The sequence below is a fragment of the Pseudophryne corroboree genome, chromosome 3 (assembly GCF_028390025.1).
Source record: "Pseudophryne corroboree isolate aPseCor3 chromosome 3, aPseCor3.hap2, whole genome shotgun sequence".
Lineage (NCBI taxonomy): Eukaryota > Metazoa > Chordata > Amphibia > Anura > Myobatrachidae > Pseudophryne > Pseudophryne corroboree.
This window is the reverse complement of record NC_086446.1, coordinates 660,978,925-661,005,879: the sequence shown is the minus strand read 5'-3', so window position 1 is coordinate 661,005,879 and position 26,955 is coordinate 660,978,925. Positions and strand designations below refer to the sequence as shown.

The window sequence follows — 26,955 nt, the reverse complement described above, 5'->3', positions numbered from 1 at the left end:
CTATGTACAAGTATTGCAGACAATCCGCACTTGGGATGGGCGCCCAGCATCCACTACGGACTATGAGAAATAGAATTATCGGTAAGTAAATTCTTATTTTCTCTAACGTCCTAAGTGGATGCTGGGGACTCCGTAAGGACCATGGGGATTATACCAAAGCTCCCAAACGGGCGGGAGAGTGCGGATGACTCTGCAGCACCAAATGAGAGAACTCCAGGTCCTCCTCAGCCAGGATATCAATTTTGTAGAATTTTACAAACGTATTTGCTCCTGACCAAGTAGCTGCTCGGCAAAGTTGTAACGCCGAGACCCCTCGGGCAGCCACCCAAGATGAGCCCACCTTCCTTGTGGAGTGGGCATTTACAGATTTTTGGCTGTGGCAGGCCTGCCACAGAATGTGCAAGCTGAATTGTACTACAAATCCAACGAGCAATAGTCTGCTTAGAAGCAGGAGCACCCAGCTTGTTGGGTGCATACAGGATAAACAGCGAGTCAGATTTCCTGACTCCAGCCGTCCTGGAAACATATATTTTCAGGGCCCTGACAAAGTCTAGCAACTTGGAGTCCTCCAAGTCCCTAGTAGCCGCAGGCACCACAAATAGGTTGGTTCAGGTGAAACGCTGAAACCACCTTAGGGAGAAACTGAGGACGAGTCCTCAATTCCGCCCTGTCCGAATGGAAAATCAGATAAGGGCTTTTTCAGGATAAAGCCGCCAATTCTGACACGCGCCTGGCCCAGGCCAGGGCCAACAGCATGACCACTTTCCATGTGAGATATTTTAACTCCACAGATTTAAGTGGTTCAAACCAATGTGACTTTTGGAACCCAAAACTACATTGAGATCCCAAAGTGCCACTGGAGGCACAAAAGGAGGCTGTATATGCAGTACCCCTTTTACAAACGTCTGAACTTCAGGGACTGAAGCTAGTTCTTTTTGGAAGAAAATTGACAGGGCCGCAAATTTGAACCTTAATGGACCCCAATTTCAGGCCCATAGACACTCCTGTTTGCAGGAAATGTAAGAATCGACCCAGTTGAATTTCCTCCGTCGGGCCTTACTGGCCTCGCACCACGCAACATATTTTCGCCATTTGCGGTGATAATGTTTTTGCGGTTACATCCTTCCTGGCTTTGATCAGGATAGGGATGACTTCATCCGGAAAGCCTTTTTTTTCTTCAGGATCCGGCGTTCAACCGCCATGCCGTCAAACGCAGCCGCGGTAAGTCTTGGAACAGACAGGGTCCTTGCTGGAGCAGGTCCCTTCTTAGAGGTAGAGGCCACGGATCCTCCGTGAGCATCTCTTGAAGTTCCGGTTACCAAGTCCTTCTTGGCCAATCCGGAGCCACGAATATAGTGCTTTCTCCTCTCCATCTTATCAATCTCAGTACCTTGGGTATGAGAGGCAGAGGAGGGAACACATACACTGACTGGTACACCCACGGTGTTACCAGAGCATCTACAACTATTGCCTGAGGGTCTCTTGACCTGGTGCAATACCTGTCGAGTTTTTTAATCATGTGGACGACTTCTGGGTGAAGTCCCCACTCTCCCGGGTGGAGGTCGTGCTGAGGAAGTCTGCTTCCCAGTTGTCCACTCCCGGAATGAATACTGTTGACAGTGCTATCACATGATTTTCCGCCCAGCGAAGAATCCCTGCAGCTTCTGCCATTGCCCTCCTGCTTCTTGTGCCACCCTGTCTGTTTACGTGGGTGACTGCCATGATGTTGTCCGACTGGATAAACACCGGCTGACCTTGAAGCAGAGGTCTTGCTAAGCTTAGAGCATTGTAAATGGCCCTTAGCTTCAGGATATTTATGTGAAGTGATGTATCCAGGCTTGACCCTAAGCCCTGGATATTCCTTCCCTGTGTGACTGCTCCCCAGCCTCGCAGGCTGGCATCCGTGGTCACCAGGACCCAGTCCTGAATGCCGAATCTGCGGCCCTCTAGAAGATGAGCACTCTGCAACCACCACATGATGGATACCCTTGTCCTTGGTGACAGGGTTATCCGCTGATGCATCTGAAAACGCGACCCGGACCATTTGTCCAGTAGGTTCCACTGGAAAGTTCTTGCGTGGAATCTAACGAATGGGATTGCTTCGTAGGAAGCCACCATTTTTACCCAGAACCCTTGTGCATTGATGCACTGAGACTTGGTTCGGTTTTAGGAGGTTCCTGACTAGCTCGGATAACTCCCTGGTTTTCTCTTCCCTTTTTTCTGGACTGTGTCCAGGAACATCCCTAGGAAAAAGAAGACAAGTCGTCGGAACCAGCTGCGATTTTGGAATATTGAGAATCCAATCGTGCTGCCGCAACACTACCTGAGATAGTGCTACACCGACTTCCAACTGTTCCCTGGATCTTACCCTTATCAGGGAATCGTCCAAGTAAGGGATAACTAAAATTTCCTTCCTTCGAAGGGATATCATTTCGGCCATTACCTTGGTAAAGACCCGGGGTGCCGTGGACCATCCCTACGGCAGCGTCTGAACTGATAGTGACAGTTCTGTATTTTAGATTTTAGATTTAGAATCGGTTTCACCAGGCCGTCTGGCTTCGGTACCACAATAGTGTGGAATAATACCCCGTTCCCTGTTGCAGGAGGGATACCTTGATTATCACCTGCTGGGTGAATGGCTTCCAAAACTGCCTCCCTGTCAGAGGGAGACGTCGGTAAAGCCGACTTTTGGAAACGGCGAGGGGAAGACGTCTCGAATTTCAATATGTACCCTTGAGATATTACCTGAAGGATCCAGGGGTCTACTTGCGAGTGAGCCCACTGCGCACTGAAATTCATTGAGAACGGGCCCCCACCGTGCCTGAGTTTGTAAGGCCCTAGCGTCATACTGAGGGCTTTTGCAGAGGCGGGAAAGGATTTCTGTTCCTGGGAACTGGGTAATCTCTTCAGCCTTTTTCCTCTCCCTCTGTCACGAGCAGAAAAGAGGAACCTTTTGTCCGCTTGCCAACAAAGGACTGCGCCTGATAATACGGCGTCTTATTTTGAGAGGCGACCTGGGGTACAAACGTGGATTTCCCAGTTGTTGCCGTGGCCACCAGGTCTAAAAGACCGACCCCAAATGTCCCCTTTTAAAGGCAATACTTCCAAATGCCGTTTGGAATCCGCATCACCTGACCATTTTACTGGTAGAATTGGACAACGCCCTTATACTTGATGCCAGTCGGCAAATATTCCGCTGTGCATCATGCATATATAGAAATGCATCTTTTAAATGCTCTATAGGCAATAATATACTATCCTTATCTAGGATATCAATATTTCCAGTCAGGGAATCCGACCATGCCAACCCAGCACTGCACCTCCAGGCTGAGGCGATTGCTGGTCGCAGTATAACACCAGTATGTGTGTGAATACATTTTTGGATACCCTCCTGCTTTCTATCAGCAGGATCCTTAAGGGCGGCCATCTCATGAGAGGGTAGAGCCCTTGTTCTTACAAGCGTGTGAGCGCCTTATCCCCCCTAGGGGGTGTTTCCCAACGCACCCTAACCTCTGGCGGGAAAGGGTATACAGCCAATACTTTTTAAGAAATTATCAATTGTTATCTGGGGGAAACCCACGTATCATCACACACCTCATTTTATTTGTCAGATTCAGGAAAACTACAGGTAGTTTTTCCCTCACCGAACATAATACCCCTTTTTGGTGGTACTCGTATTATCAGAAATGTATAAAACATTTTCCATTGTCTCAATCATGTAACGTGTGGCCCTACTGGAAATCACGGTTGTCTCTTCACCGTCGACACAGGAGTCAGTATCCGTGTCGTCGTCTGTATCTGCCATCTGAGGTAACGGCGCTTTGAGACGTCTGGACAGGCACAAGCTGAGTAGCCGGCTGTCTCATGTCAACCACTGGTTTTTTTTTTTATACAGAGCTGACACTGTCACGTAATTTTCAACAGTACATCCACTCAGGTGTCGACCCCCTAGGTGGTGACATCACTGTTACAGACACTCTGCTCCGTCTCCACATCATTTTTCTCCTCATACATGTCGACACAAACGTACCGACACAGCACACACACAGGGAATGCTCTGATAGAGGACAGGACCCCACTAGCCCTTTGGGGAGACAGAGGGAGAGTATGCCAGCACACACCAGAGCGCTATATATATATACAGGGATAACCTTATATAAGTGTTCTTCCCCTTATAGCTGCTGTATGTTTTAATACTGCGCCTAATTAGTGCCCCCCTCTCTTTTTTTAACCCTTTCTGTAGTGCAGGGAAGAGCCAGGGAGCTTCCCTCCAACTGAGCTTTGAGGGAAAATGGCGCCAGTGTGCTGAGGAGATAGGCTCCGCCCCCTTTTCGGCGGCCTTATCACCCGTTTTTTTTTTGTATATTCTGGCAGGGGTTAAATGCATCCATATAGCCCAGGAGCTATATGTGATGCATTTTTTGCCATGTAAGATATTTTTATCGTGTTTTATTGCGTCTCAGGGCGCCCCCCCCAGCGCCCTGCACCCTCAGTGACCGGAGTATGAAGTGTGCTGAGAGCAATGGCGCACAGCTGCAGTGCTGTGCGCTACCTTATTGAAGACAGGAACGTCTTCTGCCGCCGATTTTTCCGGACCTCTTCGCTCTTCTGGCTCTGTAAGGGGGCCGGCGGCGCGGCTCCGGGACCCATCCAGGCTGAACCTGTGATCGTCCCTCTGGAGCTAATGTCCAGTAGCCTGAGAAGCCCAATCCACTCTGCACGCAGGTGAGTTCGCTTCTTCTCCCCTTAGTCCCTCGATGCAGTGAGCCTGTTGCCAGCAGGTCTCACTGAAAATAACAAACCTAAACTAAAACTTTCACTAAGAAGCTCAGGAGAGCCCCTAGTGTGCACCCTTCTCGTCGGGCACAGAAATCTAACTGAGGCTTGGAGGAGGGTCATAGGGGGAGGAGCCAGTGCACACCAGTTAGTCCTAAAGCTTTCTTTAGATGTGCCCAGTCTCCTGCGGAGCCGCTATTCCCCATGGTCCTTACGGAGTCCCCAGCATCCACTTAGGACGTTAGAGAAACATAAATAAATACTAGCTGGAACATCACTGCTAAGACATTGTTGCTGGAACTGACCCTCGTGTGACCATCGTGACTCGGAAGAAGACGCCGGAGTCGCTGCAGCCGTCTGGAGGAGGCAAGACATCACTTGACCATCAAGGACCGTTTGTCAACAGTTCATCATGTCGACATGATGAATATGAACACAAAAACGGTCACCAAATTGTACCCAACCCCAGCCAGTAACTGCAAATACTTTCTGCGGGCACCTGATGACCAGACATAAGTATATAGTTGCAGTTACTGTCTGAAGAGAAACTTCTGTACCTGCAGTGCCGGTATTTAACTGGACCACCAGTGCCAACACTATGTGCTTGGTAAACTATATCCTGCACATCAAGCCACATCCATAAATGTAAGTGGAAAATATAGTATATACGTAACCTGACATAATGTTCATTCTATCAAGTTTAATACACAAATGTCTTGACCACCTGGGGTTAACTTTACTAAGCATCAGAACCCAAAATGTAAAAGGTTTGACTCCTTCAGCTTGGATTAGAACCCCTCCCACCTACCCCAAGGGTGTATTTAATTAGTATGGATCTCTGGCATTTATAGACTGCATATTGGGAAAGGCACTATGATGGTAAGTCCTGAATACGTGTATACAATTTGTCGGCTACAGGGATGAGCTCGGGGCACGGGGCACCCTGGGTTAGTGTGGCCTGAATGCTTTGAGGCATCACATTGTGATACTTAATCTAGCAATTTTTTAGAACCTAATTATTTTTCTAACTACGTGACGCCTTTTTACATTCACCAATGTTCCACTCCTAACACACAGCTTCTGCTTCTTATTTATGTAACATAAGCTAACACTTTAACCTCTCACTAGTGTGATGCCTTGGGGCAACCCAAGCCATGGAACTGAACCTTAGTGTCGGCTGGTGGGCCCATATATTTTTGCCCATAAATTACGCTAGACTCCTCAATTTTGCTCTATGTTAGATTGCAGAATTTATAATTATTCTGATTAGCATTGCTTAGTACAATGGATTGTGCACCTGCCTTCTGTTTTTTACTGTGTGGAACCGTGGGTCTCAGCAGGATAGCACCCCTTATTATATTTGGAAATGCAGTGTGCAGTCCAAGGCCGCCCCCCACCCCCCTCAATATAATTTTACTAAGCAGCAGCTGTGCCAAATGTTTTTGAACCTGAAATTTAAAATAGTCATGTTCTGCTTTTACTATCAGTACTGATTTTAATTTCGGGGTCAAAGTAACGGCTTAGTAAATTAACACACTGGGGCTAGATAAATTCTCTACATGTGTCTTGTCCCTTAGAACATACTTTTTTTTAATAATGCTAACCATTTATACTTGACTTATAACTGAAGTCCAGATACAGTATGAGTGCTGCCTGCACTTGTATTAGCTATAAACAGTTATAGCAGTAAATTTCCAGGCTTCACCCACTGTTCTCTGACATACCTGGCTGCTAGAAATGCTATACTGTTATAATACATTATTACTGTCATAGCACAGAACATTAAACTCTGTTACAGCTGGCAGGGAATCTGTGAGAGGAGGAAACCGAGAACTCCATCAAATGACATAAAGCATAACCAATTACATGCAGGACTCGTGATAAGGGCAGAGCGTTGCAGAGTGGTTATAAAAGGGCAAGCATGGCTGGTAATAAATATTAAGACAGTAAACGTTCTAAGGGAATGTTAGGTGGAAAATACCTTTAAATTCTAAAGAAGCATTAAGGAACCATAGGCTTTGTATTTCCTGGTTATAACCTCTGCACAAAATAAGCACAGGACTAGTAATGTATCACATTGTACATTGCTGTTTCTTTATGACAACTACTACATGCAATACATCACTGGATGCAACTCAGGCCCTAGAGAGAAATAACGCTTTTCTAAGTCTTTTAGTAGACACAATAAAAGTAAAGATGTAAAGATAAAATACAGCAAGTCCCAGGAGAGATTGAAGAAGTGTTTGAACTCCCAGCAGAGGGTATTAATACAGTAACAACTCCGATCCAGAGAAGTAAATCAATCAATGGATAATATAGACTACACTCCTCTAATGTATCTATGCAATAGGTTTCATTTACTAACACTGCACACATAAGGGGAAAAATGTGCATGGAACACACACACAAAAAAAAAAAAAAAAAGAATTTACTTACCGATAATTCTATTTCTCATAGTCCGTAGTGGATGCTGGGGACTCCGTAGGGACCATGGGGAATAGCGGCTCCGCAGGAGACTGGGCACATCTAAAGAAAGCTTTAGGACTATCTGGTGTGCACTGGCTCCTCCCCCTATGACCCTCCTCCAAGCTGTGCCCGGACAGGCGTACACAATAAGGAAGGATTTTGAATCCCGGGTAAGACTCATACCAGCCACTCCAATCACACCGTACAACTTGTGATCTGAACCCAGTTAACAGCATGATAACAGAGGAGCCTCTAGAAAAGATGGCTCACTACAGCAATAACCCGATTTTTTGGTAACAATAACTATGTACCAGTATTGCAGACAATCCGCACTTGGGATGGGCGCCCAGCATCCACTACGGACTATGAGAAATAGAATTATCGGTGAGTAAATTCTTATTTTCTCTAACGTCCTAAGTGGATGCTGGGGACTCCGTAAGGACCATGGGGATTATACCAAAGCTCCCAAACGGGCGGGAGAGTGCGGATGACTCTGCAGCACCAAATGAGAGAACTCCAGGTCCTCCTCAGCCAGGATATCAATTTTGTAGAATTTTACAAACGTATTTGCTCCTGACCAAGTAGCTGCTCGGCAAAGTTGTAACGCCGAGACCCCTCGGGCAGCCGCCCAAGATGAGCCCACCTTCCTTGTGGAGTGGGCATTTACAGATTTTTGGCTGTGGCAGGCCTGCCACAGAATGTGCAAGCTGAATTGTACTACAAATCCAACGAGCAATAGTCTGCTTAGAAGCAGGAGCACCCAGCTTGTTGGGTGCATACAGGATAAACAGCGAGTCAGATTTCCTGACTCCAGCCGTCCTGGAAACATATATTTTCAGGGCCCTGACAACATCTAGCAACTTGGAGTCCTCCAAGTCCCTAGTAGCCGCAGGCACCACAAATAGGTTGGTTCAGGTGAAACGCTGAAACCACCTTAGGGAGAAACTGAGGACGAGTCCTCAATTCCGCCCTGTCCGAATGGAAAATCAGATAAGGGCTTTTTCAGGATAAAGCCGCCAATTCTGACACGCGCCTGGCCCAGGCCAGGGCCAACAGCATGACCACTTTCCATGTGAGATATTTTAACTCCACAGATTTAAGTGGTTCAAACCAATGTGACTTTTGGAACCCAAAACTACATTGAGATCCCAAAGTGCCACTGGAGGCACAAAAGGAGGCTGTATATGCAGTACCCCTTTTACAAACGTCTGAACTTCAGGGACTGAAGCTAGTTCTTTTTGGAAGAAAATTGACAGGGCCGAAATTTGAACCTTAATGGACCCCAATTTCAGGCCCATAGACACTCCTGTTTGCAGGAAATGTAGGAATCGACCCAGTTGAATTTCCTCCGTCGGGCCTTACTGGCCTCGCACCACGCAACATATTTTCGCCAATTGCGGTGATAATGTTTTTGCGGTTACATCCTTCCTGGCTTTGATCAGGATAGGGATGACTTCATCCGGAATGCCTTTTTTCCTTCAGGATCCGGCGTTCAACCGCCATGCCGTCAAACGCAGCTGCGGTAAGTCTTGGAACAGACAGGGTCCTTGCTGGAGCAGGTCCCTTCTTAGAGGTAAAGGCCACGGATCCTCCGTGAGCATCTCTTGAAGTTCCGGTTACCAAGTCCTTCTTGGCCAATCCGGAGCCACGAATATAGTGCTTACTCCTCTCCATCTTATCAATCTCAGTACCTTGGGTATGAGAGGCAGAGGAGGGAACACATACCCTGACTGGTACACCCACGGTGTTACCAGAGCATCTACAGCTATTGCCTGAGGGTCCCTGGACCTGGCGCAATACCTGTCGAGTTTTTCCCAACGGTTTATAATCATGTGGAAGACTTCTGGGTGAAGTCCCCACTCTCCCGGGTGGAGGTCGTGCTGAGGAAGTCTGCTTCCCAGTTGTCCACTCCCGGAATGAATACTGCCGACAGTGCTATCACATGATTTTCCGCCCAGCGAAGAATCCTTGCAGCTTCTGCCATTGCCCTCCTGCTTCTTGTGTCACCCTGTCTGTTTACGTGGGTGACTGCCGTGATGTTGTCCGACTGGATCAACACCGGCTGACCTTGAAGCAGAGGTCTTGCTAAGCTTAGAGCATTGTAAATGTCCCTTAGCTTCAGGATATTTATGTGAAGTGATGTCTCCAGGCTTGACCATAAGCCCTGGATATTCCTTCCCTGTGTGACTGCTCCCCAGCCTCGCAGGCTGGCATCCGTGGTCACCAGGACCCAGTCCTGAATGCCGAATCTGCGGCCCTCTAGAAGATGAGCACTCTGCAACCACCACAGGAGGGACACCCTTGTCCTTGGTGACAGGGTTATCCGCTGATGCATCTGAAGATGCCACCCGGACCATTTGTCCAGCAGGTCCCACTGGAAAGTTCTTGCGTGGAATCTGCCGAATGGGATTGCTTCGTAGGAAGCCACCATTTTACCCAGAACTCTTGTGCATTGATGCACTGATACTTGGCTCGGTTTTAGGAGGTTCCTGACTAGCTCGGATAACTCCCTGGCTTTCTCCTCCGGGAGAAACACCTTTTTCTGGACTGTGTCCAGGATCATCCCTAGGAACAGAAGACAAGTCGTCGGAACCAGCTGCGATTTTGGAATATTGAGAATCCAATCGTGCTGCCGCAACACTACCTGAGATAGTGCTACACCGACCTCCAACTGTTCCCTGGATCTTACCCTTATCAGGGAATTGTCCAAGTAAGGGATAACTAAAATTCCCTTCCTTCGAAGGAATATCATCATTTCGGCCATTACCTTGGTAAAGACCCGGGGTGCCGTGGACCATCCATACGGCAGCGTCTGAACTGATAGTGACAGTTCTGTACCATAAACCTGAGGTACCCTTGGTGAGAAGGGTAAATTTTGACATGAAGGTAAGCATCCTTGATGTCCCGAGACATCATGTAGTCCCCTTCTTCCAGGTTCGCAATCACTGCTCTGAGTGACTCAATCTTGAATTTGAACCTCTGTATGTAAGTGTTCAAAGATTTTAGATTTAGAATCGGTCTCACCGAGCCGTCCGGCTTCGGTACCACAACAGTGTGGAATAATACCCCGTTCCCTGTTGCAGGAGGGGTATCTTGATTATCACCTGCTGGGAATACAGCTTGTGAATGGCTTCCAAAACTGTCTCCCTGTCAGAAGGAGACATCGGTAAAGCCGACTTTAGGAAACGGCGAGGGGGAGACGTCTCGAATTCTAATTTGTACCCCTGAGATATCACCTGAAGGATCCAGGGGTCTACTTGCGAGTGAGCCCACTGCGCGCTGAAAATTCATTGAGACGGGCCCCCCACCGTGCCTGATTCTGCTTGTAAAGCCCCAGCGTATACTGAGGGCTTGGCAGAGGCGGGAGAGTGTTTCTGTTCCTGGGAACTGGCTGATTTCTGCAGCCTTTTTCCTCTCCCTCTGTCACGGGGCAGAAATGAGGAACCTTTTGCCCGCTTGTCCACGAAAAGACTGCGCCTGATAATACGGCGTCTTCTCATGTTGAGAGGCGACCTGGGGTACAAACGTGGATTTCCCAGCTGTTGCCGTGGCCACCAGGTCTGAAAGACCGACCCCAAATAACTCCTCCCCTTAATAAGGCAATACTTCCAAATGCCGTTTGGAATACGCATCACCTGACCACTGACGTGTCCATAACCCTCTACTGGTAGAAATGGACAACGCACTTAGACTTGATGCCAGTCGGCAAATATTCCGCTGTGCATCATGCATATATAGAAATGCATCTTTTAAATGCTCTATAGGCAAAAATATACTGTCCCTATCTAAGGTATCAATATTTTCAGTCAGGGAATCCGACCACGCCAACCCAGCACTGCACATCCAGGCTGAGGCGATTGCTGGTCGCAGTATAACACCAGTATGTGTGTAAATACATTTTAGGATACCCTCCTGCTTTCTATCAGCAGGATCCTTAAGGGCGGCCATCTCAGGAGAGGGTAGAGCCCTTACAAGCGTGTGAGCGCTTTATCCACCCTAGGGGGTGTTTCCCAACGCACCCTAACCTCTGGCGGGAAAGGATATAATGCCAATAACATTTTAGAAATTATCAGTTGTTATCGGGGGAAACCCACGCATCATCACACACCTCATTTAATTTCTCAGATTCAGGAAAACTACAGGTAGTTTTTCCTCACCGAACATAATACCCCTTTTTGGTGGTACTCGTATTATCAGAAATGTGTAAAACATTTTTCATTGCCTCAATCATGTAACGTGTGGCCCTACTGGAAGTCACATTTGTCTCTTCACCGTCGACACTGGAGTCAGTATCCGTGTCGGCGTCTATATCTGCCATCTGAGGTAACGGGCGCTTTAGAGCCCCTGACGGCCTATGAGACGTCTGGACAGGCACAAGCTGAGTAGCCGGCTGTCTCATGTCAACCACTGTCTTTTATACAGAGCTGACACTGTCACGTAATTTCTTCCAACAGTTCATCCACTCAGGTGTCGACCCCCTAGGGGGTGACATCACTATTACAGGCAATCTGCTCCGTCTCCACATCATTTTTCTCCTCATACATGTCGACACAAAAGTACCGACATACAGCACACACACAGGGAATGCTCTGATAGAGGACAGGACCCCACTAGCCCTTTGGGGAGACAGAGGGAGAGTTTGCCAGCACACACCAGAGCGCTATATATATACAGGGATAACCTTATATAACTGTTTTTCCCCTTATAGCTGCTGTATAGTTAATACTGCGCCTAATTAGTGCCCCCCTCTCTTTTTTAACCCTTTCTGTAGTGTAGTGACTGCAGGGGAGAGCCAGGGAGCTTCCCTCCAACGGAGCTGTGAGGGAAAATGGCGCCAGTGTGCTGAGGAGATAGGCTCCGCCCCCTTATCGGCGGCCTTAACTCCCGTTTTTTTATGTATTCTGGCAGGGGTTAAATGCATCCATATAGCCCAGGAGCTATATGTGATGCATTTTTTTGCCATCCAAGGTGTTTTTATTGCGTCTCAGGGCGCCCCCCCCCAGCGCCCTGCACCCTCAGTGACCGGAGTGTGAAGTGTGCTGAGAGCAATGGCGCACAGCTGCAGTGCTGTGCGCTACCTTGTTGAAGACAGGACATCTTCTGCCGCCGATTTTCCGGACCTCTTCTGCCTTCTGGCTCTGTAAGGGGGCCGGCGGCGCGGCTCTGGGACCCATCCAAGCTGGGCCTGTGATCGTCCCTCTGGAGCTAATGTCCAGTAGCCTAAGAAGCCCAATCCACTCTGCACGCAGGTGAGTTCGCTTCTTCTCCCCTTAGTCCCTCGATGCAGTGAGCCTGTTGCCAGCAGGTCTCACTGAAAATAAAAAACCTAAACTAAAACTTTCACTAAGAAGCTCAGGAGAGCCCCTAGTGTGCACCCTTCTCGTTCGGGCACAGAGATCTAACTGAGGCTTGGAGGAGGGTCATAGGGGGAGGAGCCAGTGCACACCAGATAGTCCTAAAGCTTTCTTTAGATGTGCCCAGTCTCCTGCGGAGCCGCTATTCCCCATGGTCCTTACGGAGTCCCCAGCATCCACTTAAGACGTTAGAGAAAAGACCCTTGCGTGTATTGTCTAACTTCAACTAGACAGATAAAAGCTAACAGCTAATTGAATGCTGCGTTTCACTGTGAATATTGCACCTGAATGCCATGTAAGTAAATAAGCCCCAGTGTCTCAGTAGGTGAAAGTCACATGATCACAGATAAGCAAACAATGGCATTCCAGCTGTTGTGGAACTACAAGTTGCAAAATGATCAACTTTCAGTTTTCATGATATATGATCTTCACAAGCTTAAGCACTGTCAAGATATGAGAGTTTTATATAAGAAGTATCTTGTGGAAGTACAAGCAACATCATACCCTGACCTTCATAACACCTGGACAGCCAATTGTACAGTATACAACAAATGGAGTAGATGGTCACAGCACTGCAAGGTGTGCTGTTATTTACATGGCCCATGGTGCCATACCTGATAACAGATAATTGATTTAAAGGATAAAACATATACACAGAGGTGCTGATGGATAACCAACACAGAAAGCGCTCAGAACGCACAGCCTCACCTGTAGGAAGGTCTACCAGCTGCAGCTCATTTCTCACCAGGCCAAGATTGTTTGGAGTCGAGGTGGCAAAAGACAAGAAGCTTGAAAGACTGGTCCATTCTATGCCTCTGGACAGGGAATAACAGACAAATACCATATTTTACTTACAGTAACAAGAACAATCATAAATATAAGTTAGAAGCAGCTAATTACCGTTTGGTGTATAATATAACAGTATTCCCCTAACTGTGACATAAACGTTGGTGGAATACACTAGTGTTTTCTTCCAATTGTTTGTCTCACTATGCATGGTAGTTAAAATAAAATACAGAATTGTTAAAATTAAAACACCCCAGCGCTAATGCTGAGCCTGATGACTGAGAGGCAATTGTACCCATATCCAAGGCTGCTTCTTCCATAAAAATAGCTGCCTGTCTGATATGTGCAATAAGGGATTTTTGCTCTCCCGATGCCATTGAAAGGTCATCCTCCAATGCATCAGCCCAGGCTGCCACTGCTTTTGCCATCCAAACCGAAGCCATGGTTGGTCTTATGATTGCCCCAGACAAGGAGAAAATGGTTTTAAGAAAGCCATCTATTTTCCTATCCGTGACATCATTTTTTGATGTTAATGATGTTAATGTAGATTTTCGCATCAATCGGATGACATGCGTATCTACTTTGGGAGCCACCTCCCTTTTTAAACAGTCCCCAGCCGGAAGAGGATAATGGGAATTCCATTTCCTTGGAATTCTAAACTTCTTACTGGGTGTAACCGAAGCCTCTTGCATAATTTCAGTCAGCTGTTCTCACCCAGGAAACTCAGTCGTAACTATTTTGGGACATTTAAACACAGATGCCTTAGATATTAACAAAGGCTCTGCTGCCTCCTCTAAGGACAGAATGGCTTTCATAGCACTAATTAGCTCTGGAATGTCCACTGAGCTGAGGCCTTCCTCCTCGTCTCTGTATGCAGACCCGGAGTGCGATGAGTCCTCATCTGAAACATGTGTAGACTGTGAAGATGTTGTTTTAAGTTTATGCGATTTACTTACCACCAGCCTTTCAGCCTGTTTCTGTTGAGAGGCTGCTGATTCCTGTACTGGATGTGATAACCCCCAGGTGGAATGTTGCATGTAAGGGTTAATAGGGTAACCTATCCCGGGTATAGGAGCTGGCATTATCCGCTCAAGTATACTGGATAATGTCTGTGTAAAAGTAGCCCATGGGGGTTCAACCTGAACCTGTGCCTGCCTCGGATCATTCAAGAGGCTTTGGTGAAAGCTAAAACAATTTGTACATAATCCATTTTGAACCAGATCCTGAGAGGTTAACCCAGTTTTGCAAGACAAACATGACATGAGCGTTGGTGCTGCTGTGGAGAGTGTATCCTCCTCACCCTTGCCTCTCTTAGACATGATAAATACATCACACCTTTACAGTGTTAACTACACAAATTGTGACTGCAATCTTGTTAAAATGACATACAATCTGATTCCTCCCTGCTTTGCACCAGCATTGAGGATCGGAATACACAGAAACTGACAGAGAACAGTAAAGTCAAAAATCACACTAGCAATCAGTCACAGGTTATACAGTAGTATAATAAGCAATATGAGCACATAATCAACTACAGATACATTTCAAGTATGTAGGAGAAACATATTACTGCATTACCTTATATAGGAGTTTAAACGTATTCAGTCGCACAGTGAAAGGAAACAGCAGCAATAGTTTACAGACTCAAATGCATCAGGCACTTATCCAACTATTCGTACCAAAGGTAGATAAAGACTTAGGGGCAGATTTATTAAGCTCGGTGAAGTGATAAAGTGGAAGGTGATAACGCACCAGCCAATCAGATCCTAACTGCCATGTCACAGGCTGGGTTTGAAAAATGACAGTTATGAGCTGACTGGCTTGTGCTTTATCACCTTCCAATTTATCACTTCACTGAGCTTAATAAATCTGCCCCTTAGTGCTGTATCACCCGGCACAGGAGAGTGGGATACAGGGAGACTTCACCCCGCTTCCAGGATCGATCAATACGTTAGTGAACGCTGAGTGGATCCAGGCTCTATTAGTGTACACAATCGCCCTGTGAACCTATAGTTAACATAGACGCCGAAGTGAACACCAATGCACCAGCTGCCTATGCTGCGACTGTGTCCTTTTAGATATACAGCGTCTCAGACGGAAGCGGGAACTCAGTTAATGGCGAGAAACTCAAGAGGTAACTGGTCATGAACTGGGGGGAGGGGCGACCAAGGTCTTACTCCCCACTGTTGACATCAACCCCTTGGATCGCTGCCTCATACTACCCCTGGAGCCTATGATCCCTGAGGCTAAGCACTGGTACACCCGAGGTGGCAGCCGCGTTAGCGACTGTTCGGTAGTCTCCATCCCGAAACAATGAGGCTGTGTCTCGCGTTTCCCCTACTAAGCGGAACCGATGCCTTACCTTCTCCCCGTGCTCCGGCTACAGCCTGGTAACGTCTGCTGGACTTGCTAGTACATCCTACACAGACGCCCGCTGAAACAGCACTGTACATGTGGGTAAGCATTGTCGCGACCCCGCGGGGAGTTGTTGGAGCGGCTCTTTCTGAGGTACTTATAAGACGGTTTTTAGAAAGATCGCTCAAAAAATATAGTAAGACTATAAAAATGAAATAAAAAAAACTTTTGGCTGCTAAAAACCAGCAGCCCATTGACCATGGTCGGGCTCCTGCAGCTCCAAACAAAAAACTGAATTGCCTCAGCCAGGAGGTGGGGATATAGGGCCGGGCCCGTTGCATTCTGGGAGACCGAAAGCTTTGATCATTTGGTGTCAATCCGCTGTCGCTACCTCATATCCCAATGTTATCCTGTAGATAACCTGAGGACCCTGCAGGAGACACATTTACACATTTTGTCACCAGGTGGAGATGTGGCACTAAAAAAACACTATCATCAAGAACACTATAATTGCCCAAAGTGCCCTCCATTGTGGTCAACAGTTTTCATTCTAAGAATAGCATTTTCTATAGCAGAAAGTAGCAGACCAGGTGGAAAAGAAAGGCACATGATGTATATAATGCTGTCTTTCTGACATGACAGAGTGAGAGGGCGAGAGAGTGGTAGGGAGCACTCTGGACAACTAGCCTATAATATGTTCCTTGTACTCCCTACCAATGTACTGTAAGAATTTATGTGATTTGCCTTAGTACAAGAAGATCCCATTGAGCTGTATTGCACTGTAGCCCTCACCTGACCTCGCAGGAATGGATGTTTAACTCTTTGTGCAGCAGCCCGCTGGTCAGATTATACACAAAGACCGAGCCATTGCTGGTACCTATGAAATAAAGGAGACTCTGTATCAAATTTCTATAAGCACCATCTCTGAGATGAGAAAATTATATTCCTGAGGCATAAGACAGATAAGATCATTACTTTAAAATACTACCATAGACCTTTGTCCTGAATAATATTAATAATAACATGAATGAATAAGTAAATAAATATATAAATAATAAAAATTTTATTCATATTGCCCACTTCTCCCAACAGGACTCAAGGTGCATTATATTTGCATTTAAAAAACACAAGATACAAAATAAGCTTAATGGTGTAATGGTTCGTATTACTGCCTCACAACACTGAGGTCATGGGTTTAATTTCACCATGGCCCTAACTGTGTGGGGTTTGTATATTCTTCTCATACTTGCGTGGGTTTCCCCTGGGTACTCCGGTTTTCTCCCACAATCCATAAATATACTGTTAGGTTAATTGGCTCTTGACAAAAAAATTAACCCTAGTGTTTAAGTGTGTGCATGCACATGTGTTTAGGGCAGAGTAGATGGGTCAAGTGGTTCCTATCTGCTGTCAAATTCTATCTTTCTATGAAAACAGAACTAAGCATTTGGGTTGTAACTTTTAGGAACTAAAGGGTTATTAGTGAAATGCTGCGAAAATAAGTTAGTCTTGAGTTTTTGAAGGATTCTAGAGTGGAAGCCACTCCAACTGTGCCGGGAAGTGAGTTCCATAGCGTCGGAACAGCAAGGCTAAAAGCTTGAAGGAATGACAATTCTAGGTACTGCTAATAGTCCTTTATTATCTTAAACAAGTTAAAGGACAACCATTCAAATCATGAGATGTATTGTTATTTTTTTTGCAACTAAAAACAGAAGAGCTATTTTTATCTACCAGTATAGCACCAGGCCCCTAAATCCACTATCATACTTTTTCTACATAAATACAACCACACTAACAGAATACACCATTATGGTAGTGACTACCATACTGCACAGAACATTAAAGTTTACCTTTCTGTTAACATAGAGCACTTACCTACAGCGAGAAGGGGCTTGTACTGAGTAATGTTCTTGGTAGTAAGAGGAGGACACATTCTTGCCACAAATGGAGGCTGAGGCAGCCCAGAAAGGAGGCCAGTTAGCAAGAATTTGAGGTGCACTTCTTGAGGAGAACTTCCAGAATGTGTAGGGTCACCAGACAACAGGTTCTGCCCAGCTGCAGTAAGAAAAGGGTTTGCAAGTGAGGGTATGCAGACAATGGGACTGTGAACAACTTTAAGGTAAACACTGTCGGGCATCTGGAGTGGTCAAGACAGGGACTGGAAAATGGACTATTGTATAAAAGCATCATACAGAGAAACAACACATTCAGCAAAAGCAGATCCCTGAGAAAGGCGTCAATAATGACGTTCCAGTCTAAAAAAAAACCCAGATAAGCAGATCAAATTATTTTAGGGTATGCAGGATAATTGTGCATGTTATTAACATATGAAAGAATAACCTAATATACTACACTACCATCTGTGGCACTTAAAACACATTGGGGCAGATGTATTAAGCCTGGAGAAGTGATAAAGCAGTGATAAGCGCAAGGTGATAACGCACCAGCCAATCAGCTCCAATATGTAAATTGACAGTTGGGAGCTGACTGGCTGGTGTGTTATCACCTTGCACTTAAATACATCTGCCCCTTTATAGAAGTCATCATTAGAGACTACTGTGCATGCAGTAAGACTGACATACAAAAACATGCAGTAAAAGGTAGGCTGGTTGGTGATGAGGTCTCTTACCGATCATACTGTCCAGCGAGAGATCAAGACGTTTTCTTGGAATTAGTCCTACTGGTTTCCCACAGAAAGAGAGGGGGGCATATAACGCACAAGCATTTGAATTGCTGTAGAGTAAAGGCAAGAGGTACAATGTGTTATACTTAGACACTATAGGGTAAATCAAATAAGTACAAGGGTCACAATGCATCACTGAAATGGTGTGGAAATGCCACCAAAGCAACTTAACTGTCCCCATCTCTTCCCGCACTCGCATTTATATGCTGCCCTGGGGGCTTGCGAACGAATATCAGCAAGTCCGAGTGTACGGCAAGTTGCGTGTACACACATACTTACTTGTGGGGCAAGCCAACTCAATGCTAATTGTATGAATCCCAAAATATTTTACACAAATTGCACGGACGGATGGACAAACTAATGAACCTAAGAAAGATAGATCAAATATGAATGGTCTAAAGCTCTGGATGTTTACTCTGTTTTCATCTTATTTTTCCTTATGTTATACAATTTCCTGTATATACTGTTAAATGTCCTCCCATAAACTTCACTGCCAATAAACACATAGCCCCTGGCTTTACTTGCTGAAGACTAAGATATAAAATGATAAATTGGTCCATGATAGAGACAGTACGATAACCTTTTGATTGGTTTTAATGCTTTGAGGATGGCTATTAGCGATAACTTCACACATAAGGATAAGTCATCAAATGCAATTTAACTCAAGATAGCTCCTTTGCTACAGCTCAACAGAGTAGCCCTATTTATGAATTTGACAGAAAAACACGTTGTATAATAGACAACGTTTATGATAACTATAACTATTTAATCAGAGTATACACCACTGCAGAACATATGGTAATTGTAAAGGAGATACAGGAGTCTAATAACAGACTGCTGCAGGGAATCCTTCTGTGTCTTATCGAAATGGCAGCATTCCGTGAAACGACAGATAATGACTTGATTATGCCTACGAGCTGAACTTTAATAATCCAGAATAAACACTGCGTTGATGAGCTCAGTAACACCAGCAGAGAATGTTAAATACTATAGAAAAGAGTCCAATATAAAATATACATATGCTTGTTTTACAGCCGTGTAATGAAAGCAGTGTGTGGCAACCTTAGTAGTCATTCATTTTCCTATTGGAAGTCCACTAAGTTATTTCTATGGTCCAAACTTTTTACAGTGCAAGCTGACGATTTTACCTTTAAAATACAGCATATAGAAGATATTCCAGATCTCCGCAATTACAGCCCAGGTTTTAAAGCGGTCCATGCTTGAGCACAGTACTTAACCATCTGGACCATAATGGCGGAGTTAAGGAAACTCTGGCATATAGGATTGCCAAAACAAGATGGTATCGGGATCCTGGCAGTTGGGATGTCAGAATACAGGCAGTGGCACCCCGATGCACAGAATTCCCGACCTGCTAGGAAAGTATTCTAAACCCCAACCCTTACCCAACCTTCCCGCAGCCTGACCCTAACCCTACCCCCTAGCAGCCTTCCCTTTCCCCTCTGTAAACCTAATCCTCTCCGGCATACTTACAATCCGGATTCCGACGCCAGCATTGTGATAGAGGTCAGGATCCTGGCGTGTGTCTTCTGACCAGTACAGGGATTCCGGCGTCAGTATTCCGACTGCTGGCATCCCAAACACCGTTATGCTAACCGGATCCCACCAAAACAACATCATTTTCTGGTGCTAAATTTTAGATGTAGTTACAAACCACGCTACTTATATAAATCCATTAAAAAAAAGAAGATGATCAGCCCAAGCAGGAATAGGAATCTGATTGCTTTAAACTAAAAAACTACCCTATGGCTGAATTTAACACAAAAAAAAAAAACGTTTGCATTAAAACTCTTTGATACAAAAAATAATGATCACAATATACGTCTCAAATTTTACAGCATACATTCAAATATGTATCATACGCAAACCAGAACTCCATTCAAACACTGATACAGCATGAGCAAGTGCTAACAAAGGGGCCTAAATTACAGCTTAATCACTGATCTATAAGGTCCACTGAACACAGCACTTAGGCAGTACATAAAACAGATGATAAATACATACAAAAGGTAAAAAGATACCAGATTTATTGCCATAAAACACTGAGGTCTTGGAGGGTATTTTCCATATCGAGTAAAATACTGAGTACTTCCAAAAAAATTTTATATTTATTCACGTAGATTATAGCGTTATGTTTTACTTGGACAGTTGGCCATTGGCCAAGCAGTGAAGCGTCTTAATCATGAGGATGTGCACCTTATTCGCATTGCAATGTGACAAACCCACTTTACAAGACTGTACAGATACATTTAATGTACACTTGTATATATGTACTGTATGTGGTTTTGTTTCATTGCACTGTGATTAGGACGCATATTCACACAAAAAAGATGCTCAGTGTAACCAGAGTCACATGGGACATGGCGCGCCCAGCAGGGATGTTTGGCGCGACAGCAGCAATAGTGTCTGAGGATACATCTGTAACCACGGGTATATTCCCAATACACATCATGTATCCATATCCTCTGTGGGATGTGGTATGGGGATGTAGTTATGTGTCCGGCGGTCACAATACTCTCACCGGGATCTGGCCCCCTCACACTTCGGACAGTCGGCATGCCGACTGTCAGGGACTATTCCCACCCGTGGGTGCGCACGACGCGGGTGGGAATAGAGGAAATAGAACCTGTAGCGAGCACAGCCCGCAACAGAGCCCGCAGCGTGGCGAGCGCACTAAGCCTGCAAGGGGATTCGTTGCACTCGCTCTCGCACCCCCATCTACAAGCCGGAATCCCAGCGTTGGTATGGTGACCGCTGGTCTCCCAACCACCGGTCACACAAACCCAACCCGTGGTATGACCTATTCAATGTATCTTATTAGTGGTAACAAATAGAAGTTTTATTACAAGCAATCATATTAAATTGTACTTATTTTTAATGCAATGTTTATTGATTTCCAAACAAACCGAAGGAGAGCAAAAATAAACTGAAAGTCCATTACTACAGACTTAGTTTTTTATTACGTTTACTATAAATACTGGTAGGAATTCTTCATGTACTGTTATCTTATAGTAGTGTGCCCCGAAAATTGGAATTTCTTCCCACCACAGCTGCTGTTTTGCGGTCTATATTTGTATATGACTCCTAGGATGCTATTTTCTTGTATTAATATTGCTGTGAGAACTACCATTTGAAATAATTAGCATGCAACCTTGGTGGTTCTTACTATATAACATGCTTTGTCCTGTGTGGAAATTTGTGCATTTTTCATGTTGCCACAATTTAGAATATGGTCTATAAAAAAAAAAAGCAGACTTTTGGTAGACTTAATACCTTTGTTAACTCTCTCTCTTCAAGGTCCATAGCGTCCACAAGAGAGACAATGGGGTGTAGGTGGTGGTATAGGACCAGGCACCAAACAGTTACGCTTTTAGGCATCCCAAGATGCAATGGTCCTCCCCCCCCTATACCTTGCCTCCATGCTCAGGCAGATCAGTTTTGTCACCAAGCCTAAGGCAGGAGAAGGATAGGAGAGAAGGAAGAAATGGTACACACAAGAACACACTCTCACAGATCAGAGAAGGGAATTGGTGACCAAGAGAAAAACCCCATAAAAGCTAGGTGCATCAGGGTAGGCGCCCTGTGGACCCTATGGACCTCAAACAAAAAGTTAACATAAGGTAAGTCTACCATAACTCTCCTTTTCTTCTTCGGGTTCCATTGGGCTCCACAGGGGAGACAATGGGGATGTCCCAAATCAGTTGTTCAAAGGAGGGGACGCACCTGAGTGGATAGGAGAATCCGGCAACCAAACAAAGCATCCTGGAAAAGAATGTATCAAAGGCATAGAACCTGAGAAAGGTGTGGACAGAAGACCACCTGGCAGCCTTGCATAATTGTTCGGTGGACGCACCACTGCATGCTGCCCACGAAGGGACCACAGACTGAATAGAATGAGCAGAGACTGTAGCCGGCACAGGAAGGTCAGCCTGCATGTATGCCTGTGAGATAGTCATGCGAAGCCAATGAGCCAGAGTCTGTTTGTAAGCTGGCTCGCCCATCTATTGGAAGCCGTAGAGGACAAAGATGGAATCAGATTTCCTGATGGAACTGGTACAAGCCACGTAGATCTGGAGAGCATGGATCTAGGTGAAAACAGGACACTACCTTATGAAGGTAACCAGGCCGGGTTTGAAGAACCAGCCCGTCCCGATGAAAAGCAGAAAGGAGGGGAAAAACTGGAGAGCACCCCCAAAATATGACTCCTGTCGGGCAGAAGCAATAACCAGAAAGAATAGAGGCGTTGCTGTTAGCCACTTGAGATCCATTGAATCCAGAGGTTCAAAAGGAGGTTCCTGAAGTGCGTAGAGAAACACTGACAAATCATAAGTTCCCACTGGAGGGACAAAGAAAGGTTGAACACGGAGGACACCTTGAAGAAAGGTGCAAACATCTGGTAGTGGAGAAAACCTACGCTGTAACCAGACTGACAGAGCAGATATGTGCACTTTGACAGAGGCCAGATAGAGTCCAAGATCCAATCCAGTTTAAAGGAAGGAAAGGATCCAGGAAACTCTAAACACCAGAGGGTCTTAGTGTCGGGCAGCGCACCATTAGACGTACATACAGATGTGTCCACTTACATCTTTTTCAGTAAAAACTTGTCTTAGACGCCGTATTTCCTCCATTCTCCCTCGAGTTCTTCAGAAGTTCAAACAGGAAGGAGGCAGGTGTTAAGCTCCAGCACAACCCAGGCGTCATTGGTTCTCCGATCTCCAGAGTCTTTCCACTGACGCTCCATTTTCACTTTCTCTCCGACCAGACCTGCTGTCTCAGGGTCGCTGTCTCCACCCAGACCAAGCCAGTCCGTCTTTGACGGTGTGACTCGCGTCATCCATTCTAAGGTCCAAAAGTTTATCTCGCTCGGTGGTTCAAACCATGCTCAGAGCATAGAAGCCGGCCTCTGCCCGTATCTATTACTGGATGTGGCATATAGATGTGTCCTCTTACAGTCTTGCTGAAGTCATGCTAAACAGCCCTTGTCGTCGTGCCATGCCGTGGTGGGACTCTGTACCACCAAGCGTAATTTTTTGCACTTTTTTCCACGAAAATGTATCTAAGATGCAAAGTAATGTAATAGGATGCACAAGCAGCTGCTGCTGATTAAAATGATATGCAACATGCCTATATACTTTACGTGACTGGCTTGGTAGGAGGATGTCTTGTAGCCTAGGCCTGTTTGGGCTTGGGTTTGGTAGACTTCAAGGAAGTTGATTGTCCGGGGAAGGACTAACCCTTAGTTTTACCTTGTGGAGAAAGGAGGAGTTCCAAGCCCGCAGAGCTGAGGCATAGGGTAGGAAAGCAGTCTTGGAAGCAGCCAGTATAGCCACAATTGTGTCCAATTCTGCTCCAAACAGGATATCCCCTGTGAAAGGGAGAAATTCCAAAGCTTTTTTGGAATCCATATTAGCTTTCCAAGAGTTGGAACCAGAGGATGTGGCGGGCAACCACAGACATAGCAGACACCTTAGAAGCCAGGAGACCGGCATCCAAGACCGATTCTCCCAGGTATGAGGCCGCCACCCTGATATGAGCGATGTGAGACAGAGTCTCGCGTGAAGCATCCAAAGAGAGGCCTTCCTCTAAGACATCAACTTAGTGTTCAATGACCTTGGCCACCCAGGCAGCCGCCAGACTAGGCCTAGTCACAGCACCTGTAAGCTAGTAGACAGATTTGAAACAAGCTTCAATCATCCTATCCGTGATTTCCTTTAGTGAAGAAGCAGACGATATAGAGAGTGTGGAGAATTTAACTAAGTGAGGTATGGAGAAATCCACCGGTGGGGGGAGTCTCCCAGTTAGTACAGTCAGATGCTGGAATAGAATAAAATGAAGTTAGTTGCTTGGGTAGCGGAAACTTTTTACCAGGATATTTTTCCAGGCTGCATGTCTGAGTTCCATAAGGTGGTCAGACTGAGGTAATTAATTTTTGACTACCTTTTGACATTTAAATAGATGTGAATGTTTAGAATCGGAAGCAGGCTCCTCATCCTTAAGTTGAAGAATATACAGTATTTCACCTCTATTACCAAGGCAGATACATCCAATGGGGGCTGCCATTCTCCACACCTGAGGTAGAAAGAACATCAACCCATGAGGGAGGTGGGGCTGGGACAGGCAGAGCCTGAGACAACGAGAGGAAGCACCTGATGAAGGAAACCCATAAGGGGGTGTAATTGCAGGGGTTGCCAGGCAGTCAGCTATCTGACCTAGTAATTGTGAGAAAGAAGTCCATGGGGCTGGTGGTGTAAGATAGAGAGATGCATAACAGGCAGTACAAAAATCATCCTGTATAGTCTCCTGAGGAGACTCGTACATGGGAACCTTGCAGTTGTGACAGCAGTTCAGGACCTACATGAGACTAACAGAGGTTCCTCAGCCTCTTTACACCCTTTGCCAGCTGCAAGGGAATGTGTGCACACAATATGGCAACAGGGAATGTGCAAACACTATGACGAACTTCAGCCACTATCAGTGAAGATAGTAGCAGCCCTTAACAGCTGGTTCCAGGGTGAAAAGGAAGAAATAGAAGGGATAGGTATACGCTGACAGTTGAAGTAGTAACAAAGCAGACAGCAGCGCTAGCACAAATCACAGACAAGGCAGAATACAATTTAAAATATACTGCAATGGGCACTAAATCAACTACACAGCAGCAGTAGCTGGTAGGATACTAGTGCTGTATAACCTGGCTCCTTGGAGAGATATACAGGGAGACTGGACCCAGCATTCCTGGAAACATGTAGCTGCATATGCTGAAATGGCTGCCTGGGGTCTCTGAGGGGGAGAAAGGTGGAGGAGTAGCACCTCAGTGGTGGGAAACCCGCAGGAAATGGCGCCCAGAGCTGGGGTAGGGGCCACAGGCAGAGTGCTGGCCTCTCCATGATGGCATTACCCCCAAATACTCTGGCCCCATCAATTATTGCCTGTGCCAGTAAAAAGCCATGGTGGTCTAGTGGAGTCTCTGGTGCACCAGTTTCCACATCAGAATCCACTGGTCTGTCTCCCATGACCGGAGGATTGACTGCGTAAAAGACGCGTGTTACAGCGAGCAGGAACCCGCCTCACCTGCTCCCTGTTGCCGGCCTGCAGTCCTGGGGTCCTCAGAGTCAGTAGCGCTAGCCTCCGCTCCCCTTGCCCAGCCGGAAGTACATGGCCTACGGTCGGAGTTTCGGCACCAGTGGAGGTGATGGAGTAACAGCGCTGGTGTCCATAGGACAGCCTAGCGCTGCTGCTCAAAGAAGTTACAAGAAAAATTAAACTATAGAAGAAAAGCTTGGGGCTGCTTAGAAGCAGCCCCACTGTTTAAATAGTGATCCAGCACCTGCAGGAACCAAAACGAAACTGATGTGCCCGAGCATGAAGGCGGGGTATAGGTGGGAAGGATCGGAGCTAAAAACATAACGGGCCTAAAAGCTTAACTGTCTGGTGCCCAGTCCTATACCACTACCTACACCCTACTGTCTCCCCTGTTGACCCTATGGAACCTAAAAGAAGAAAAAATAGGATTTTGGTACTTACCGATAAATCCTTTTCTCCTAGTCCGTAGAGGATGCTGGGGACTCCAAAAGGACCATGGGGTATAGACGGGATCCGCAGGAGCTTGGGCACACTGAAAAGACTTAATCTGGGTGTGAACTGGCTCCTCCCTCTATGCCCCTCCTCCAGACCTCAGTTATAGGAACTGTGCCCAGGAGAGACGGACATTTCGAGGAAAGATTTTTGTTTAAACCAAGGGCTACCAACATACCAGCCCACACCACAAACATACCGTACAACCAGAGTAACATTAAACCAGATAACAGTATGAATTAACAACAGCAACAAGCTGAAACAAGAAATACACAACCCGTGTATAAACTAATTTAACTAGCAAGAAAACACTGCAAGTAACAGTCCGCACTGGGATGGGCGCCCAGCATGCTCTACGGACTAGGAGAAAAGGATTTATCGGTAAGTACCAAAATCCTATTTTCTCTTACGTCCTAGAGGATGCTGGGGACTCCAAAATGACCATGGGGTTTATACCAAAGCTCCAGAACGGGCGGGAGAGTGCGGACGACTCTGCAGCACCGACTGAGCAAACGCAAGGTCCTCATCAGCCAGGGTATCAAACTTATAGAACTTAGCAAAAGTGTTTGAACCCGACCAAGTAGCTGCTCGGCAAAGCTGTAACGCCGAGACGCCTCGGGCAGCCGCCCAAGATGAGCCCACTTTTCTGGTAGAATGGGCTTTTACTGACTTCGGCACCGGTATTCCGGCCGAAGAATGAGCCTGCTGAATCGTACTACAAATCCAGCGTGCAATAGTCTGTTTTGAAGCAGGATGACCAATTTTGTTGGAAGCATACAAGACAAAAAGCGCCTCAGTTTTTCTGGCAACAGCTGTCCTAGTGACGTAGATCTTCAACGCTCTTACAACATCCAGAGATTTTGGAATCGCCACAGCCTCCATAGCCACTGGGACCACAATAGGTTGGTTAATGTGAAATGAAGAAACCACCTTCGGCAGAAATTGTTG

At 46.1% G+C, this 26,955-nt stretch overlaps 1 protein-coding gene across 1 annotated transcript in view; it reads right to left on the bottom strand.

Moving 5' to 3' along the window:
• WDR11 (WD repeat domain 11) overlaps window positions 1-26,955 on the bottom strand; it is a 251,037-nt gene that overhangs the window by 159,758 nt on the left and 64,324 nt on the right. Inside the window, exons 9-12 of the mRNA XM_063961836.1 lie at window positions 18,364-18,467; window positions 17,610-17,789; window positions 16,530-16,614; window positions 13,305-13,411 (exon numbers count right to left, since the gene is read on the bottom strand). Coding sequence (XP_063817906.1) covers window positions 13,305-13,411; window positions 16,530-16,614; window positions 17,610-17,789; window positions 18,364-18,467 — 476 coding nt within the window. The remainder of the gene's footprint in view (window positions 1-13,304; window positions 13,412-16,529; window positions 16,615-17,609; window positions 17,790-18,363; window positions 18,468-26,955) is intronic.